The sequence below is a fragment of the Pongo pygmaeus genome, chromosome 1 (genome assembly GCF_028885625.2).
Source record: "Pongo pygmaeus isolate AG05252 chromosome 1, NHGRI_mPonPyg2-v2.0_pri, whole genome shotgun sequence".
Lineage (NCBI taxonomy): Eukaryota > Metazoa > Chordata > Mammalia > Primates > Hominidae > Pongo > Pongo pygmaeus.
In genome coordinates this window covers 96,352,384-96,372,808 of record NC_072373.2, presented here as the reverse complement: position 1 = coordinate 96,372,808, position 20,425 = coordinate 96,352,384, and the positions used below count along the sequence as shown (strand labels likewise).

General features: G+C 46.1%; 2 protein-coding genes and 2 pseudogenes across 4 annotated transcripts in view; 2 read left to right on the top strand and 2 right to left on the bottom strand.

The window, feature by feature from the left end:
- The first annotated feature begins 3,319 nt into the window (after positions 1 to 3,319).
- Positions 3,320 to 4,712, top strand: RPS27 (ribosomal protein S27). Of its 2 annotated transcripts, none has more exons than XM_054461137.2 (4): positions 3,320 to 3,360; positions 3,673 to 3,781; positions 4,123 to 4,233; positions 4,622 to 4,712. In XM_054461137.2, exons 1-4 carry the CDS (start codon positions 3,355 to 3,357, stop codon positions 4,648 to 4,650), a joined length of 255 nt encoding a protein of 84 aa, XP_054317112.1. In that variant the 5' UTR covers positions 3,320 to 3,354; the 3' UTR covers positions 4,651 to 4,712. The 2 variants fall into 2 exon arrangements, with proteins under 2 accessions (XP_054317112.1, XP_054317123.1); XM_054461148.2 differs by lacking the exon at positions 3,320 to 3,360 and adding an exon at positions 3,417 to 3,592.
- A 546-nt stretch (positions 4,713 to 5,258) lies between these two features.
- The window catches only part of NUP210L (nucleoporin 210 like), a 163,136-nt gene continuing 147,969 nt past the window's right edge, over positions 5,259 to 20,425 (bottom strand). The window contains exons 36-40 of one of the 2 annotated variants that reach the window (XM_054461097.1): positions 14,314 to 14,564; positions 13,433 to 13,637; positions 7,640 to 7,744; positions 5,584 to 5,658; positions 5,259 to 5,504 (exon numbers count right to left, since the gene is read on the bottom strand). In XM_054461097.1, the coding sequence (XP_054317072.1) occupies positions 5,404 to 5,504; positions 5,584 to 5,658; positions 7,640 to 7,744; positions 13,433 to 13,637; positions 14,314 to 14,564 (737 nt within the window). In that variant the 3' untranslated portion in view covers positions 5,259 to 5,403. The remainder of the gene's footprint in view (positions 5,505 to 5,583; positions 5,659 to 7,639; positions 7,745 to 13,432; positions 13,638 to 14,313; positions 14,565 to 20,425) is intronic. The other variant, XM_054461107.1, reaches the window with a different exon arrangement.
- Positions 8,148 to 8,549, top strand: LOC129018960 (large ribosomal subunit protein eL34-like; annotated as a pseudogene).
- Positions 10,639 to 10,720, bottom strand: LOC129022858 (small nucleolar RNA U3; annotated as a pseudogene).

The following is a 20,425-nucleotide window of genomic DNA, read 5'->3' as shown; positions in this document are numbered from 1 at the left end:
TTTTAATATGGCCCACTTAAGGTGCAGTACTCCTGAAATCTCACTCAATAGGCCATGAATGTATAGCCTTGGTAACCAGGAAGCTGAAATATGAACAGCACGGCTATAAAGAAACAAGTTTGCCGGGCGCGGTGGCTCACGCCTGTAATCCCAACACTTTGGTAAGCCGAGGCGGGCGGATCACGAGGTCAGGAGATCGAGACCATCCTGGCTAACACGGTGAAACCTCATCTCTACAAAAAATACAAAAAAAAAAAAAAAAAAAAATTAGCCCGGCGTGGTGGCGGGCGCCTGTAGTCCTAGCTACTTGGGAGGCTGAGGCAGGAGAATGGCGTGAACCCGGGAGGCAGAGCTTGCAGTGAGCCGAGATTGCGCCACTGCACTCCAGCCTGGGCGACAGAGCCAGACTCCGTCTCAAAAAAAAAAAAAAAAAAAAAAAAAAAAGAAAGAAAGAAACAAGTTTATCTCTGCCTTTAGAAAAAAATTATTCTTGCTATATGTGTGCTGGGGGTGGAAAAAAATACGAAAAACGAAAGAAAGAAAATATTATCTAAGACCCGGTGCAGTGGCTCACACTTGTAATCCTGGCACTTTGGGAGGTCAACGTGAGAGGATCCCTTGAGCCCAGGAGTTCAAGACCAGCCTGGGCAACATAGTGAGACTGCTTCGACAAAAAAAAAAAAAAAAAAAAAAAAAAATTAGCCGTACATGGTGGTGTGGGCTGTAGTCCCAGCCCCAGCTACTTGGGGGGCAGAAGTGGGCAGATCACTTGAGCCCAAGGTCCAAGGCTATAGTGAGCCATGATTATGCCACTGCACTCCAGCCTCGGTGATAGAGTAAGATCCTGTCTCAAAAAAATTTTTATTTATTTCTTTTTTAATTAATTAATTAACTTTTTTGAGACAAAGTCTTGCTCTGTCGCCAGGCTGGAGTGCAGTGGCGCAATCTTGGCTCACTGCAACCTCCGCCTCCCGAATTCAAGCGATTCTTGTGCCTCAGCCTCCGGAGTAGCCGGGATTACAGGTGCCCGACACCACGCCCAGCTGATTTTTGTATTTTTAGTAGAGATGGGGTTTCACCATGTTGGCCAGATGGTCTCAATCTCTTGACCTTCTGATCCGCCCGCCTCGGCCTCCCAAAGTGCTGGGATTACAGTCGTGAGCCACCGCGACGGCCCTATTTTATTTATTTTTTTTTGAGATGGAGTCTTGGTCTGTCGGCCCAGGCTGGGGTGCAGTGGCGCGATCTCGGTTCACTGCAAGCTCCGCCTCCCGGGTTCACGCCATTCTCCTGCCTCAGTCTCCTGAGTAGCTGGGACTACAGGCGCCCGCCACCACCTGGCTAATTTTTTTGTATTTTAGGTAGAGACGGGGTTTCACCGTCTTAGCCAGGATGGTCTTGATCTGACCTCGTGATTCGCCTGCCTTGGCCTCCCAAAGTGCTGGGTTTACAGGCGTGAGCCACCGCGCCCGACCTATTTTTATTTTTTTTAATTTTTATTATTTATTTTGAGGTGGAGTTTTGCTCTTGTTGCGTAGGCTGGAGTGCAATGGTGTGATCTGGGATAACCGCAGCTTCTGCCTCCCTGGTTTAAGCGATTCTCTTGCCTCAGCCTCGCGAGTAGCTGAAATTACAGGCAACCGCACTACCCCCTGCTAATTTTGTATTTTTAGTAGAGACGAGGTTTCTCCATGTTGGTCAGGCTGGTCTCGAACTCCCGACCTCAGGTGATCCACTCGCCTCTGCCTCCCAAAGGCCTGGGATTACAGGCGTGAGCCACTGCGCCCAGCCTTTATTTTTATTTTTATTTTATTTTTTGAGACAAAGTTTTGCTCGTCACCCAGGCTGAAGTGCAATGGCCCAATCTCCGGTCATTGCAACCTCCTCCTCTTGGGTTCAAGCGATTCTCCAGCCTCAGCTTCCCAAGTAGCTGGGATTACAGGCGCCTGCCACGACGCCCAGCTAAATTTTTTTTTTTGTATTTTTAGTAGAGACGGGGTTTCACCATGTTGGCCAGGCTGGTCTCGAAATCCCGACCTCACGTGATCCGCCCGCCTCAGCCTCCCAAAGTGCTGGGATTACAGGCGTGAGCCACCGCCACCGGCAAAGAAAAAATTATTCAAGGGAGTCTCTCTCGAGCCCATTCTGGCTGCCTATAAAAAATTAAAGGCCCGACGCGGTGTCTCACGCCTGTAATCTCAGCACTTTGGGAGACCAAGGCGGGCGGATCACGTGAGGTCGGGAGTTCAATACCAGCTTGGCCAACATGGTGAAATCCCGTCTCTACTAAAAATACAAAATTTAGCCGGGCGTGGTGCCGCATGCCTGTAATCCCAGCTACTCGGGAGGCTGAGGCAGGAGAATCGCTTGAACGCGGGAGGCGGAGGTTGTGGTGAGCCGAGATGGCGCCATCGCACTACAGCCAAGGCCACAAGAGCAAAACTGCGTCTAAAAAAAAAAAAAAAAAGCATCTTTCACTTATCCCCATCACCTTCCGTGTCCATGCTTGTCCCTTCTCAAGCTAAACTGTTCCATCTCCTTTTGTCCATTCTCTCACCTCTCATTATCTCCTTGAGTCTTCCCTATTTCTTTTCACTGACCAAACCATGTCTCCCGTTTATTTATTTATTTATTTATTTATTTATTTATTTATTTATTTAAGACGGAGTCTTGTTCTGTCACCCAGGGTGGAGTGGATCTCGGCTCACTGTAACTTCCCCCTCCCAGGTTCATGCGATTCTCCTGCCTCAGCCTCCAGAGTAGCTGGGATTACAGGTGCCCGCCACCACGCCTGGCTAAACCCCGTAGAGACGGGGTTTCACCATGTTGGCCAGGCTGGTCTTGAACTGCTGACCTCAGGTGATCCACCCGCCTTGGCCTCCCTAAGTGCTAGGATTACAGGCATGAGCCACCGCGCCCGGCCTAAACTGTTAAATTAAACCAATAGAAAAAGAGTTAAGAATATAGGTATTTAAAAAATAGGACGGAAGTCCTGGATATGGCTCCTTCTCCCTGGTGTTTTCCTCAACCTTTCCTATTTATTAGGCTCCCCCTGTCAAGGTATGGCACAAAATTTTAAAAGTGTCCATTTATCACTGGATAGTGATCAAACGCTGACCTCAAATTAGCAAGGTAACTCTCCCAACATGGTGACGCATATGTGTCACAACTAACAGTTAAAGACCTTCTGAAAATGGCAGCTCCCTTGTCTCCCCACTGCGGCGGACCAAAGTAGGACCTTCCAAACATGGTGGCGCAAGAGCCTTGCGTCATTTCCTGTGGTGTGCTCAATATAAGGGGCAGGATTTCCGGTTTCGCTCCTTTCCGGCGGTGACGACCTACCCACACGAGAACATGCCTGTGAGTGCTTTGGTCCAGGTTTCCGCGGAGATCTCGCTGTTCTGTCCGCACTCTCCCCTCACGCTGATTTCGGATCGCAGAGGGTCCTCATTTGCTCTCTGCACTTCTTAGGACATTAACTCCAGGGACCGCAGCGGCCCACGGGCCACCCGCATAGACGGGAGCGGAGAGGAGATAAGATGGCGGCCCAGCTGCGCAGACACCAGGGGCGGCGAGGGGCGAGCTCTCCCCGGTGTGTGACAGTGGGGGCTGTTTTCGACCATCCCGTTTTCGCCGTTGGATTCTAAATCTCTGCATTTCTGTCCCTCTTAGCTCGCAAAGGATCTCCTTCATCCCTCTCCAGAAGAGGAGAAGAGGAAACACAAGAAGAAACGCCTGGTGCAGAGCCCCAATTCCTACTTCATGGATGTGAAATGCCCAGGTGAGGAGACGGCTTGCTGTAGTGGGGAAAGCACTGGACCTCAACAGTTGGAAAATGTAGTGTGAGCTGTCTCGCATCCTTGAAGCTGTGCAGCAGCTTCAGTTTCTTCGTCTGTGGAAAATATTTTCCCTGATACTCTTAAAATTTGAATGTATGAAACTGGCAAAGTTTTGCATCTTAGGAGGAGTGATTCATTTCACCGTGATCTCCCATCAGATTTCACATACAACCCCTACGTTTTTTTGTGTTGGGAAACAATGTAATGGATGATGAGTTGGGCATAAGTGCAGGAAAGATACGGGCGTAATAGAGGAAAAAAATGTTATCTGCTTTTCTTTCAGGATGCTATAAAATCACCACGGTCTTTAGCCATGCACAAACGGTAGTTTTGTGTGTTGGCTGCTCCACTGTCCTCTGCCAGCCTACAGGAGGAAAAGCAAGGCTTACAGAAGGTAAATGGTTTACTAATGTTGTGATTTGGGGCTTTGAGTTCGCTTTTTAGAAATGGAAACACTTCTCAGGATCTTTCAGTCTTACAGTGACAGCGATTATCTATAAATTTTTAGACAAGAAGTGTTGGATTTGGTTGTTTAAGTACATACTACCAAAAGCTGTGTATTAATCTCAAAGCACTACTGTCTAAAGCGGGGATCAATGGGTGATAAAAGGGCTCAAGTTGATAGGAAGTAACCAAAGTGATAGAAATGCGCAGGTAGCTAAGAGTTGAGAAAAATAAAAGATACAGCTTTCTGTGGGTGGATCATCATGCATCTGCTTTTGTGGGAGAGGGGCAGAATACCTGGACTGATGTCAGCTAATCTCTGAATCTTTTTCCTCCAGGATGTTCCTTCAGGAGGAAGCAGCACTAAAAGCACTCTGAATCAAGATGAGTGGGAAACCATCTCAATAAACACATTTTGGATAAATCCTGTTTATTGTCTTGTTTAAGTGTTAGGAAGTTCCTGTCTCAAGTATTCAGGGGCAACCAGGAAGAGGAGAATATTAAGAGTCATTTGGGGCACGTAAGTGGCCAAGTACTTTAAAAGTCCCTTTGGGGGCATTTTTAACCACTTAGGCTCATTGGGTAAATTTTTTTTTTTTTTTTTTAAACCGTGATACTATCTCAAGTGTTGTGTTTAGTGTGTGTGTTTTTTTTTTTTTTTTTGAAAAAGAGATGGAGCCTTGCTCTGTCGCCCAGGCTGGAGTGCAGTGGTGCGATTTCAGCTCACTGCAATCTCCGCCTCCTGGGTTCAAGCAATTCTCTGTCTCAGCCTCTCAAGTAGCTGGGATTACAGGTATCTGCCACCATACCCGGCTAATTTTTGTATTTTTAGTAGAGATGGGGTTTCACCATGTTGGTCAGGCTGGTCTCAAACTCCTGACCTGGTGATCCGCCTGCCTAAGTGCAGGGATTACAGGCATGAGCCACCGTGCCTGGCCGACAGTTAACTCTTTACAACACAGTCTGACATACCAGTTTTAAGAAACAGCTTAGCATGCTTTATTTATAGTTCTCAGAAGCGTTATCTGGAAACTTAATGTAGAAGTTGCTGTTAGGCTTCTTGTCGAAGACTAGAAATCTTCATTCCCCTGCAGTTAAAAGGAACTGGTCCAAGCAGAGGTTAGTGCCTTATACTCCATAACCAATGCTGCAGCCGACTTTGGGCCAATGGAGGTTGTAGACTCATGAAGTGAGGGGGAGACCTTGTGGAGTTAAAAAAACCTAGAAGAAGAGGGAAAAATTGAGTGAATTAAACGTGTGTATCTGAGCTTTTCAAAGATGAGGACAGAGGGTTTTTTACCTGGCTGTGGTGTTCCTAGAGTTGGTACATACACAACTGGAACTGTTTGTATCTTGTTTAGGAAGGCGTTGTATGCTGGAAAAAGGACAAAGGAAATGTCACAAGGCATATCTGAGGAAGGCCTTAAAGGGCAAAGTCAACTCTAGAATGAGAATATTGCAAAAAATAATTCTAAAAAATAAGTAATAGTAATGGCACTATTACAGGAAGTTTTTTTCCCAATTTAACCCATTTTAGAGTTACTTTCAGCTTTTGGCTGAAAGGGGGAAATGGCCGGGCGTGGTGGCTCACACCTGTAATCGCAGCACTTTGGGAGGCTGAGGTGGGTGGATCACAAGGTCAGGAGATCGAGACCATCCTGGCTAACACGGTGAAACCCCGTCTTTACTAAAAATACAAAAAATTAGTGGGGCGTGGTGGTGGGCGCCTGTAGTCCCAGCTACTCAGGAGGCTGAGGCAGGAGAATGGCGTGAACCTGGGAGGCGGAGCTTGTAGTGAGCTGAGATAGTGCTACTGCACTCCAGCCCGGGCGGCAGAGCCAGACTCTGTCTCAAAAAAAAAAAAGGTGGGGAAATGGAGTAGACAATAGTGTTGTGTTAATTTTTTTTTTTTTTTAGGCTGCGTGTGGTGGCTCACGCCTGTAATCCCAACACTTTGGGAGGCCTAGGTGGGCGGACTACCTGAGGTCAGGCATTCAAGACCAGCCTGGCCAACATGCCACTAAAAATACAAAAATTAGGCAGGTGTGGTGGCAGGTGTCTGTAATCCCAGCTACTCGAGAGGCTGAGGCAGGAGAATCGCTTGAAACTGGGCGGTGGAGGTTGCAGTGAGCCAAGATTGCACCACTTCACACCAGGCTGGGTGACAATAGGACTCAAAAAAATTTTTTTTTAGACACACGGTATCACTGGAGTAAGTGGCACAATCATGGCTTACTGCCACCTTGAATTCCCTGGCTCAAGCAATCCTCCTGCCTCAGCTTCCCTAGTAGCTGGGACTAGATGTGTGCCACCACCACACCCAGCTAATTTTAAAGTTTTTTTGTAGAGATGGAGTCTCACTGTGTTGCCCAGTCTGGTCTTAAATTCCTAGACTCAAGCCATCCTCCCACCTTGGCCTCCCAAAGTGCTAGGATTACAGGCGTGAGCCATTCCACCCAGTCTGTTGTATTACTTGAATTATCCCTAACTGAATTTCAGCAAAAGTAGCTGCTATACCTCAAGATTAGTAGTGGTTTCCACTTGTGAGTGGTGTGTGTTTGCCAAATCCAGTTGCTTCTTGGTAGTAAGTTGACCTTTTTTTTTGAAACGGAGTCTTGCTCTGTCGCCCGGGCTGAAGTGCAGTGGCACCATCTTGGCTAACTGCAACCTCCATCTCCCAGGTTCAAGCACTTCTGCCTCAGCCTCCCAAGTAGCTGGGATTACAGGCATGTGCCACCACACTGGCTAATTTTTGTTATTTTTAGTAGAGATGGATTTTCACCATGTTGGCCAGGCTGGTCTCGAACTCCTGAACTCAGGTGACCCACCCGTCTTGGCCTCCCAAAGTGCTGGGATTACAGGCATAAGCCACCATGCCCGGCTGAGGGAGACCTTTAATCCACTACGTTACTAGGACTAGCAAGGCTAATTTAGTTTACACTGCTTGTTAAAATTATATGTGATAAGTGGCTAATTTTCATCCTTATTTGTGAAATAAAATGAAGGCAGTTTCATCTGGGCACGGTGGCTCACGCCTGTAATCCCAGCACTCTGGGAGGCCGAGGCGGGTGGATCACAAGGTCAGGAGTTAAAGACCAGCCTGGCCAAGATGGTGAAACCCCGTCTCTACTAAAAATACAAAAATTAGTCGGGTGCGGTGGCCGGTGCCTGTAATCCCAGCTACTCGGGAGACTGAAGCAGGAGAACTGCTTGAACTCGGGCGGCAGAGGTTGCAGTGAGCCAAGATTGCGCCACTGCACTCCAGCGTGGGCGACAGACTTAGACTCCATCTCAAAAAAAAAAAAAAAGCAGTTTTCATGTCAAAGTCTATGGTATTGAATATAAGGACACTTTACCTAGGAAGATGAAAGCTGTTGATGCCAGCACTGCAAAGAGGGTCAAGAGCACGATCTGGTAAGAGCCAGTGAACCGCTTTAGGATGGCAGAATCTTCACAGTGATCTATACATTGGCCATAACAAAACAAGATAATAGTTATTTAATAGCAACCATGGGCAGATGCTGCATTTTTTAAATTTAATTTTTTTTGAGACAGAGTTTTGCTCTCACTCTGTCCCCCAGGCTGGAGGACAGTGGTGCGATCTCAGCTCACTGCAACCTCCAGCAGATGCTGCATTTTAAAACTTATGACTAAAAATAGTAATAAGAGTATCTGCCAGAAGTATTCAAAATCCAGCCCTCTTAGTAAGAGAGAAGAGAGCTTCAGGTGTGAACTATACTTGGCTCAACCACCTCTTTTTGACATCTTCCTATCTCCAGAGTAATAAAACTCTCTAATTCTTGAGCTTGTTATTGCTTCCTCTTAGACTTCAAAGGATGCTTTAAATCCTCTGCTACTTTAAAATGCTGGTTACCACTTCGTCCTCTTCCAGGGACGTTGTCTGCAGGCACTCAGAATGGTCCAGCGTTTGACATACCAACGTAGGCTTTCCTACAATACAGCCTCTAACAAAGCTAGGCTGTCCCAAACCCTTGGTAATAGAATTGTTTACCTTTATACCAAGAAGGATGGGAAAGCACCAAAATCTGCATGTGGCATGTGCCCAGGCAGACTTCAAGGGATTCATGCCGTAAAACCTGAAGTTCTTACGAGATTGTCCAAAACAAAAAACATGTCGGGTTCCATGTGTGCTAAATGTGTGTTTGTGACTGGATCAAGCGTGCTTTCCTTATCGAGGAGCAGAAAATTGTTGTGAAAGTGTTGAAGGCACAAGCAGAGTCAGCTAAATAAAAAATGAAACTTTTGAGTAATAAAAATGAGAAGACTTAAAAAAAAAATGCGGCCTGGAATGGTGGCTCACACCTGTAATCCCAGCATTTTGGGAGGCCAAGGCGGGTGGATCATAAGGTCAGGAGATCGAGACCATCCTGGCTAACACGGTGAAACCCCGTCTCTACTAAAAATACAAAAAATTAGCTGGGCGCGGTGGCATGCACCTGTAGTCCCAGCTACTTGGGAGGCTGAGGCAGGAGAATGGCGTGAACCCGGGAGGTGGAGCTTGCAGTGAACCGAGATCGCTCCACTGCACTCCCGCCTGGGCAACAGAGCGAGACTCTATTTCAAACAAAACAAAACAAACAAAAACATGCTGTTTACCTTTCCCATGCACTTTAACCCCAGGTAACATGCTTCCCTTCACTAAACTTGTGATAGTATGCTGATTCCATTTATAATTGTAATCTATCTTGAAACATTTTCTTTTCTTTCTTTTTTTTGAGAGGGAGTCTCTGTTGCCCAGGCTGGAGTGCAGTGGCACCATCTCAGCTCCCTGCAACCTCCGCCTCCTGGGTTCAAGCAATTCTTTTGTCTCAGCCTCCCTAGTAGCTGGCATTACAGGTGCCCACCACCATGCCTGGCTAATTTTTGTATTTTTAGTAGGATGAGTGTCACCATTTTGGCCAGGCTGGTCTCAAACTCCTGACCTCAGGTGATCCACCCGCCTTGGCCTCCCAAAGTGCTGGAATTACAGACGTGAGCTGCTAAGCCCAGCCAAAACATTTTTTTAGATTATCAGTGACTACTTAAATCCACAGTACCTTTGTCCTACTCAGGATGTCATTTTTTGGGAGCACTCTGATTTGTATCTAACCTTATCCTCAATAAAACTTTAGACTTGCCTTTTTTTTTTTTTTTTTTTTGAGACAAGGTCTCAGGCTGGAGTGCAGTGGTGCAGTCATGGCTTACTGCAGCCTCCTAAGTAACTAGGACTACAAGTGCACACCATCACATCCGACTCTTTTTTTTTGAGACAGAGTTTTATTCTTGTTGCCCAGGCTGGAGTGCAGTGGCATGATCTCGGCTCACTGCAACCTCTGCCTTCCAGATTCAAGCAATTCTGCCTCAGCGTCCTGCGTAGCTAGGATTACAGGTGCCCGCCACCACGCCCAGCTAATTTTTATATTTTTAGTAGAGATGGAGTTTCACCATGTTGGCCAGGATGGTCTCGAACTCCTGACCTCAGGTGATCCAACCACTTCGGCCTCCCAAAGTGGTGGGATTACAGGCATGAGCCATTGCGCTGGCCTTTTTTTTTTTTTTTTTTAACACCTGGATAATTTAAATTTTTTTCTTTAACTTTTAATTTTTGGTAGAGATGAGGTCTCTCTATGTTGCGCAGGCTTGTCTTGAACACCTGACCTCAGGTGATCTGCCCGCCTCAGCTTCCCAAAGTGTTGGGATTACAAGCATGAACTACCGTGCCTGGCCTTTTGGCTGTTTTTCTTTTCTTTTTTTTTTTTTTCCTGAAACAGCCTTTCTTTCTCACCCAGGCTGCAATGCAGTGGTGAGATCTCAGCTCACTCCATTTCTGCCTCCCAGGCTCAAGCGATCCTCCCACTTCAGCTTCCAGAGTAGCTAGGACTGCAGGCCATCACACCTGGCTAATTATTTTGTATTTTTTTGTAGAGATGGGGTTTTGCCATGTTGCCCAGGCTGGTGATTACTGTATTTGTTTTTTGTTTTTTGTTTTTTGTTTTTGAGGCAGAGTCTTGCTCTGTCCCAGGCTGGAGTGCAGTGGTACAATCTCGACTCACTGCAACCTCTGCCTCCCCATTCAAGCTATTCTCCTGCCTCAGCCTCCCGAGTAGCTGGGATTACAGGTGCATGACACTACACCTGGCTATTTTTTTTTTTTTTTTTTTGTATTTTTAGTAGAGACGGGGTTTCACCATGTTGGCCAGGCTGGTCTCGAACTCCTGACCTTGTGATCCACCCGCCTTGGCCGTCCAAAGTGCTGGGATTACAGGCATGAGCCACCGCCCCTGGCCGATTACTATAATTTTTAAGTGAGAAATATTTTTTAAATCTGGCAGTAGGAACATGAATATATCTGTGGATTCTTTTTTTTCTCTCTCTATACATTCTGAGAAACTTCTCTAGTAATGAACTATAGAAATGATCCCTGAAAGTATAGTCAATGAATTCTGTTGGTGACAAAAGCACACAATACTGCTATTATGATGGTTTGCTGCCTATATTAATAATCAGTGAAAGTGCTAACTTTAAGTTAGTGGTCATTTGAAAATAAAGATGCATGGCCGGGCGCGGTAACTCATGCCTGTAATCCCATCATTTTGGGAGGCCGAGGTGGGTGGATCATTTGAGATCAGGAGTTCGAGACCAGCCTGGCCAACATGGTGAAGCCTTGCCTCTACTGAAAATACAAAAATTAGCCGGGCGTGGTGGCGGGCACCTGCAATCCCAGCTACTTGGGAGGCTGAAAGAGGAGAATTGCTTGAACCTGGGAGTGGAGGCTGCAGTGAGCTGAGATGGCGCCACTGCACTCCAGACTGGGCGACAGAGTGAGACTCTGTCTCAAAAAAAAGAAAAAAAGAAAAAGAAAAGAAAAAGAAAAAGATGCAATTTTTCTCCACTTGGGTAATGGACACCTTGAATTCTATCTATGGACCTTTGCGGGGATCCATGGTCTCTAGATTTAAAAACTCTGTTCCAATACATTCTGTGATAGTATCTAGAGATACTTTTTTTTTTTTTTTTTTTTAAATTCCTGAGACAGGGTCTCGTTCTGTCACCCAGGCTGGAGTGCAGTGGTGTGATCATGCCTCACTGCAACTTCAACCTCCTGGGCTTAGGCAATCCTCCCACCTCAACCTCCTGCTAGGACTTCAGGTGCATGCCACCATGCCTGGCTAATTCTTTTGATTTTTAGTAGAGATAAGGTCTTGCTATGTTGCTTAGCCTGGTCTTGAACTCCTGAGCTCAAGTGATCCTCCAGTCTTAGCCTCCCAAAGTGCTAGGATTACAGGTGTGAGCCACTGCTCCAGGATCTCAGTTTCCTCAGCTCTTGGGGAAAAATACCAACCTCCTAGAGTTATGAGAATTAAACCAAAAGCATATAAATGTGCTTAGGATAATGATCAATACAAACCAGATGCTCACGTAAACATCAGCAAAAACCTATTTCCCACTAGGAGATATACTATAATTTAGCTTAGATCGTTCCCAGTAATTAAGTAGCTTCCCTTGAGGGGTGGGGAAGTGGGCGTGACAAATACAATATAAGGAGACTGATGGTTCTCTAGCTTTTCTAACACCTTTTCATAACTATTCCCATCCTATCCAAATGTGGCATTATTCCTAAACTACATAATGCCTGGAATCAGGATTTGGGAAAGCTAAATCTTGGTTCTAGGGTTAACATTGGCCCATTGCCTGATGCAAAAAGATTTAAATACTTTTGAAGACAACAAAACATTTATCAATAAGATTGGCCGGGTGCGGTGGCTCATGCCTGTAATCCCAGCACTTTGGGAGGCTGAAGTGGGTGGATCTCCTGAGGTCAGGAATTCAAGACCAGCCTGGCCAACATGGTGAAACCCCATTTCTACAAAAAAACAAAAATTAGCAGGGTATGGTGGTGTGTGCCTGTAATCCCAGCTACTCAGGAGTCTGAGGCGGGAGAATCGCTTGAACCTGGGAGGTGGAGGTTGCAGTGAGCCAAGATCACGACATTGCACTCCAGCCTGGGCAACAGAGCAAGACTCTCTCTCAAAAAAAAAAAAAAAAAAGTTTAAAATAGAGCAAATAGTATACTCACAAAGCTGGCAAACTCGTGTTAAACTGACTATTCTTTTACCTTTCTTTTTTTTTTTTTGAGACAGGGTCTTGCTCTGTCACCAGGCTGGAGTGCAGTGGCACAATCACAGTTCACTGCAGCCTTGAACTCCTGGTCTCAAGCAATCCTCCTGCCTCAGCCTCCCGAGTAGCTGGGACCACAGGTCCATGCCACCATGCCCAGGTAATTTTTTTTTGTACTTTTTTGTTGATACAGAGTTTTGCCTTATTCCCCAGGCTGGTCTCGAACTCCTGAGCTCAAGGGATCTGCCCACCTCGGCCTCCCAAAATGCTGGAATTACAAGGTGTGGGCCATCACGCCTGGCTGACAACTATTCTTAAATATATAAGTTAAATATAAAATTTAGGTAGTGTTAAGAAAGCTACCTAAAGGTTCTATTTTGGGTAGGTTTGGAAGATTCATGCCTCAACTAGTTTGAGTAATCTTGGTCAAGTGGCTGAATGTTTCCCATTAACTAAACTGTGATAACATCTGTCCCCCCTTATCTGTGGGGAATATGTTCCAAGACCCTCAGTGGATGCCACAGATAATATTGAACCCTCTGTGTACTATATGACTTCTTACTGAGTTGAGAACTTCCACTTTTTCACTTAAAGGCAGCACTTTCCAGCTTCTTTTTGGCATACCCGAATTGCAGGCATCACCACTCTTGTGCTTTGGAGCCATTATTAAGTAAAATAAGGGTTACTTGAAACAAGCACTGCACTGGGATACCTTGATACCAGTTGATTTGATAGCAGAGACTGCTACTAAGTGACTAAAGGGCTGATAGTGTATACGGTGTGAACATGCTGGACAAAGAGATGATTCATGGTTGGGGACCAGAGCAGGACAGTGTGAGATTTCCTCATGCTATTTGGAACAGTGCACAATTTAAACCGTTTATTTCAGGAGTTTTTCATTTATTTTTGGACCGTGGTTGACTGTCAGTTAAGTGAAACTCGGAAAGCAAAACTGCAGATGGGGGTACTAATGTAATACATTCTTTCTTCTTTTCTTCTCTAGATTATAAATAGGAATCTCTGATGCTTACCTGCACCCAACTTATCTTTCACAGCCCTCACTACCACTGCCTCACTTTGACTGGTGAGTACACAGGAAATATTGATGAAAACAGGTGATGCCATCTGCTGGAAGGAAGTGAAGTTGACCACTCTTACAGAGTAGATGGCCAGGCCAGGAGTGAGGGGAGAGTGGCTATGGCCAGTGACCACTAGAACTGGGGAGCTGGAGACGACCTTGGAGAAAAGATAAAACCTTTTATTTAAAAGAAGAAAAATCAATTTTGTATCAGTATGTTCCAATCTCAAACATATACAGTACAATAATTGTCAAGATCTGGATTTCTAGCTAGCTAGCCGACAATCAATAAATCATTTACTTTTTTGTTGTTGTTTTGAGAGGGAGTCTCGCTCTGTCACCCAGGCTGGAGTGCAGTGGCGTGATCTCGGCTCCCTGCAACCTCTGCCTCCCGGGTTCAAGCGATTTTCCTGCCTCAGCCTCCCGAGTAGCTGGGACTACAGGTGCCCGCCACCACATCCAGCTAATTTTTGTACTTTTAGTAGAGAGAAGGTTTCACCATGTTGGCCAGGATGGTCTTGATCTGTTGACCTTGTGATCTACCCACTTTGGCATCCCAAAGTGCTGGGATTACAAGCATGAGCCACTGCGCTCGGCCAATCATTTACTTTTTTTACTCCTTTAGCTATGTTGACAAAGCTCATGACCTAGATTTTGGACTCTGGGAGCCTGCCTGGCATTATGAAGGAGATGGGTTTTCTTCATTTGATTTTGTCATTTCCTATGGTAATTTTTATTAGGTCACTCAGTAACTTCTTTTGCCCTTGAAGTGAGAATGAAAACTATTTCAAATTCCTGATCTCTTGTTCTGTTTTGGTTCAGTTCTTAACATACCTCTAGCTTCCTAAGAACTCTGTCCACTCCCAGTACTCTTATCTCCCCGATATCTTGTTTGTGGCTAAGAACCAATTCTGACTGGTTAATATGAAAGGCTGGGATGAAAGGAATGAGGATTCGTTGCATTCCATTCTTGCTACGTTCACTGACCAGTGTAGCCCACCCATAGACTGAGGTGTCAGCCACACTGAGGGCCTGTAGCAGCTCCTCTGACTGCGGTCGAACCTTGATTATGCAGACATAAACCCCTGGAAAAAAAAAGAGGAAAAACTGAGCAGAAAGGTTCAAAGGCTCTATTGAGCCAACTGAATTAGGATAGGAAGGAAAAATTGTGACATGCAAATTCAGCAAAAGAGAAAATGTGAATTTAGTTTTGAGTATTCAATATCAGCACAATATTGGCCACTATGAGGAGGATACCAAATAAAAAGAAAAACAGTCCTGGAGAAACCACAACTGAACTTGTTTACTGAGAATACCATTCTTTCTTTTTTTTGGAGACAGGGTCTCGCTCTGTCGTGTAGGCTAGAACACAGTGGCGCGATCATGGCATTCTGCAGCCCTGACCTCCAGCGATCCTCCCACCTCAGCCTCCCGAGTAGCTGGGACTACAGGCATGAGCCACTGTGCCTGGCTAATTTTTGTATTTTTAGCTGAGGTGGGCGGATCACAAGGTCAAGAGATCGAGACCAGCCTGGCTAACATGGCGAAACCCCCATCTCTACTAAAAATACAAGGATTAGCCAGGTGTGATGGTGGGTACCTGTAATCCCAGCTACTTGGGAGACTGAGGCAGGGAAATTGCTTGAGATGGAGGTTGCAGTGAGCTGAGATCACACCACTGCATTCCAGCTTGGGGACAGAGCAAGACTCCGTCTCAAAAATATATATATATATATTTTTTATAGAGATGGGGCTTCACTATGTTGCCCAGGCTGGTCTCAAACTCCTGGGCTCAAGCGATCCTCCTGCCTTGGCCTCCCAAAGTACTGGGTTTACAAGCGTGAGAAACCACTCCCTGGCTAAGAATACCATTCTTATTCAACATGTCAGGAAGTATTAAATGATATAACACAAGCAGGGCAGTTAAGAGCTGGGGATATAGAATGAAGTAGTCAGTGCTGGTGAACTCAGGAAAGGGTTTGTGAAAGAAAGACAAGCTTTGAGCATCATTAATAACTTATGTATCAGACCACCTCTTGGTGTCATTATTTTTATCAATGGTAGGAACTATTTTTCCAGTTACCCATGCTTAATCCTTAGCTGTCTTTTTTTTTTTTTTTCAAAGAGACAGAATTTCACACTGTTGCCCAGGCTGGAGTGCAGTGGTGCAATTCTACCTCACCGCAGCCTTAAACTCCCGGGCTCAAGTAATCCTCCCACCTCAGCCTCCCAAGCAGCTAGGACTGCAGGCATGTGCCACCTTGCCTGGCTAATTTCTAATTTTTATTTATTGCTATTATTATTATTTTATATATATTTTTGAGACGGAGTCTCGCCCTGTTGCCCAGGCTAGAGTGCAGTGACGCAATCTCAGCTCACTGCAAGCTCTGCCTCCTGGGTTCACGCCATTCTCCTGCTTCAGCCTCCCAAGTAGCTGGGACTACAGGCGCCCGCCACCACATCCGGCTAATTTTTGTATTTTTAGTAGAGACAAGGTGTTACGTTGTTAGCCAGGATGGTCTCGATCTCCTGACCTCGTGATCCTCCCACCTCGGCCTCCCAAAGTGCTGGGATTACAGGTGTGAGCCATCATGCCTGGACTGTTTATTATTTTTATAGAGACAGAGTCTTGCTCTTGCCCAGGCTGGAGTGCAGTGGCATGATCACACCTCACTGAAACCTTGAATTCTTGGGCTCAAGCAATCTTCCTGCCTCAGAGCTAGGGCTACAGGTGCACGCCACCATGCCTGGCTATTTTATTTTTTGAGAGACAAGGTCTTGCTTGCTATGTTGCCCAGGCTGGTTTCAAACTCCTGGGCTCAAGTGATCCTCCCGCTTCAGCCTCCTAAAACATTGGGATTATAGGCATGAGCCACTGCACCTGGCCTTAGTTGTCTTTACATCCTTTCCTTCATCCCTATATCCAGTCGTTTCCAAATCTTGCTAACTCCTCCTCTGAAATGTCTCTAACATCTGCCCCTTCTTAGTATTTCTCTATTAGTCTGGTCTAGACCCTTATCAATGCATGCTTGGATTATTGCAATTGGATAATTATGGATAATTAGTCTGGTCTAGACCCTTATTAGTCTGGTCCAGACCCATTAGTCTGGTCTAGCCCTTTATCAATTCATGCTTGCATTATTGCCCCTTCACAGGTATCCTTGCCTGTTTTTTTTCTTTTTTTTTTGAGACGGAGTCTCACTCTGTCGCCCAGGCTGGAGTGCAGTGGCGCGATCTTGGCTCACTGCAAGCTCCGCCTCCTGGGTTCACGCCATTCTTCTGCCTCAGCCTCCCGAGTAGCTGGGACTACAGGCGCCCACCACCACGCCCGGCTAATTTTTTTGTATTTTTAGTAGAGATTTTTTTGTATTTTGTTAGCCAAGATGGTCTCGATCTCCTGACCTCGTGATCTGCCCGCCTCAGCCTGCCAAAATGCTGGGATTACAGGCGTGAGCTATTACACCCGGCCTTCTTTTTTTTTCTTTTGAGACGAAGTCTCGCTCTGTTGCCCAGGCTGGAGTGCAGTGGTGCGATCTCAGCTCACTTCAAGCTCTGCCTCCCTGGTTCAAGTGATTCTCCTGTCTCAGCCTCCGACATAGCTGAGATTACAGGCGCCCGACTAATTTTTGTATTTTTAGTACAGGCAGAGTTTCAGCATGTTGGCCAGGCTGGTCTTGAACTCCTGACCTCAAATGATCTGCCCACCTCAGCCTCCCAAAGTGCTGGGATTATAGGCGTGAGCCACCATGCCCTGCCGTTATTCCTCTTTCTTTCTTTGAAACAGGTTCTCCATCTGTTGCCCAGGCTGTAGTGCAGTGGAGTGATCACGGCTCACTGCAGCCTTGAACTCTTGGGCTCAAGGGATTCCCCCACCTTGGCCTCCTGAGTAGCTGGGATTACAGGCATGAGCCACTGTGGCCAGGCTATTCCTCTTTTCTTTCTTTCTTTCTTTCTTTTTTTTTTTTTTTTTTTTTTTTTGAGATGGAGTCTCACTCTATCGCCCAGGCTGGAGTGCAGTGGTGTAATTTTGGCTCACTGCAACCTCCACCTCCTGGGTTCAAGCAGTTCTCCTACCTTAGCCTCCTGAGTAGCTGGGATTACAGGCGTGTGCCACCACACCCAGTTAATTTTTGTATTTTTAGTAGAGACGGGGTTTCACCATGTTGGTCAGGCTGGTCTCAACTCCCGACCTCGTGATCCACCCTCCTCGGCCTCCCAAAGTGCTGGGATTGCAGGCATGAGCCACTGTGCCCAGCCTCCTCTTTTCTTTTTCTTATCCATTCTATATACTGCCACTAAGTCCTTAAAAACTGCCTTCATTCTTTTTTTTTTTTTTTGAGATAGAGTCTTGTCTGTCACCCAGGCAAGATGAAGTGCAGTGGTGTGATCTCAGCTCACTGCAACCTCTGCCTCCCAGGTTCAAGCAATTCTCCTGCCTCAGCCTCCTGAGTAGCTGGGACTACAGGCGTGAGCCACCAGGCCTGGCTAATTTTTGTATTTTTTGTAGAGTCGTGGTTTCACCACGTTGGCCAGGTTGGTCTTGAACTCCTGACCTCAGGTGACCCACTGCCTTGGCCTCCCAAAGTGCTTGGATTACAGGCGTGAGCCACCGCGCCTAGTGTTTGTTTGTTTGTTTTTTGAGACGGAGTTTTGCTCCTGTTGCCTAGGCTGGAGTGCAATGGTGCGATTTCAGCTCACCGCAACCTCTGCCTCCCGGGTTCAAGTGATTCTCCTGCCTCAGCCTCCAGAGTAGCTGGGATTACAGGCATGCACCACCACGTCTGGCTAATTTTGTATTTTTGTATTTTTTTTTTCTTTTTTTTTTGAGACAGTTTTGCTCTTGTTGCCCAGGCTGGAGTGCAATGGTGTGATCTCGGCTCACTGCAATCTCCGCCTCCCGGGTTCAAGCGATTCTCCTGCCTGAGCCTCCTGAGTGGCTGGGATTACAGGCATGCGCCACCACACCTGGCTAATTTTGTATTTTTAGTAGAGACGGGTTTCTCCACGTTGGTAAGGCTGGTCTCGAACTCCCGACCTCAGGTAATCTGCCCACCTCAGTCTCCCAAAGTGCTGGGATTACAGGCATGAGCCACTGTGCCCCGCCCTAATTTTGTATTTTTAGTAGAGATGGGGTTTCGCCATGTTGATTATGCTGGTCTTGAACTCCCAACCTCAGGTGATCCGCCTGCCTCAGCCTCCCAAAGTGTTGGGATTACAGGCGTGAGCCACCGCACCTGGCCAAAAACTGCCTTCATTTTTATTTTATTTTATTTATTTATTTAGACAGAGTCTTGCTCTGTCACCAAGGCTAGGGTGTAGTGGCATTATCATGGCTCACTGCAACCTCAACCTCCTGGGTCCAAGTGATTTCATCTTATTTTTGGAAAAAAAAAAAAAACTAAACCAAAACTAAAACAAACTTCTCTAGGGCCCTATATTGCCTGGAATGTCCTGTTCTCTTCACATCTAGTTCACTCTTAGTCATACTTCTAAAGGTCATTCCCTCTGTAAAACCTTACTTATTTTTGCCTCTAGGTTTCATGTAGATACTCCTCCTTTCTGCTTTATTTTTATTTATTTATTTATTTTTCTGAGATGGAATCTGACTCTTACCGCCCAGGCTGGAGTGAAGTGGTGCAATCTTGGCTCATTGCAACCTCCGCCTCCTGGGTTCAAGCAATTCTCCTGCCTCAGCCCTCCCGAGTAGCTGGGACTACAGGCATGTGCCACCACGCCCGGCTAATTTTTGTATTTTTTAGTAGAGATGGGGTTTCACCATGTTGGCCAGGCTGGTCTCGAACTCCTGACCTTGGGTGATCTGCCTGCCTCGGCCTCCCAAACTACCGGGATTACAGGCGTAAGCCACTGTGCCTGGCCTCTTTCTGCTTTCTTACCATGCCATATATTTTTTATATATATATATATATATATATATACACACATACATACACACACGAATACATACACACACATATATACACATACATACACACACACATATATACACATATACATATATACACATATACGTGTGTGTGTATACATATATGTGTATATGTATATATATGTATATATGTATATATATATATATATATATATTTTTTTTTTTTTTTTGAGATGGAGTTTCGCTCTTTCGCCCAGGCTGGAGTGCAGTGGCGCGATCTTGGCTCACTATAACCTCCTATTTCAAGTGATTCTCCTGCAGCAATAGCTGGGATTACAGGTGCCCGCCACCATGCCCGGCTAATTTTTGTATTTTTAGTAGAGACAGAGTTTCACCATGTTAGCCAGGCTTGTCTCAAAACTCCCGACCTCAAGTGATCTGCCTGCCTCGGCCTCCCAAAATGCTGGATTACAGGCATTAGCTACTGTGCCAGGCCTATATATATATATTTTTTGAGACAGATTTTCGCTCTTGTTGCCCAGGTTGGAGTGCAATGGTGCCATCTTGGCTCACCGCAACCTCCACTTCCTGGGTTCAAGTGATTCTCCTGCCTCAGCCTCTGTAGTAGCTGGGATTACAGGCATGTGCCACCACGCCTGGCTAATTTTGTATTTTTAGTAGAGGCCAGGTTTCTCCATGTTGGTGAGGCTGGTCGTGAACTCTCGACCTCAGGTGATCCACCCGCCTCAGCCTCCCAAAGTGCTGGGATTACAGGCGTGAGTCATCGCGCCCGGCCTATATATTTTTTCAATTTATTTATTTATTTATTGAAACAGAGTCTCACTCTGTTGCCCAGGCTGGAGTGCAGTGGCGCGATTTCGGCTCACTGCAAGCTTCACCTCCTGGGTTCACACCATTCTCCTGCCTGAGCCTCCTGAGTAGCTGGGACTACAGGCGCCTGCCAACACGCTAGGCTAATTTTTTGTATTTTTTTAGTGGAGACGGGGTTTCGCTGTGTTAGCCAGGATGGTCTCGGTCTCCTGACCTCATGATCCGCCTGCC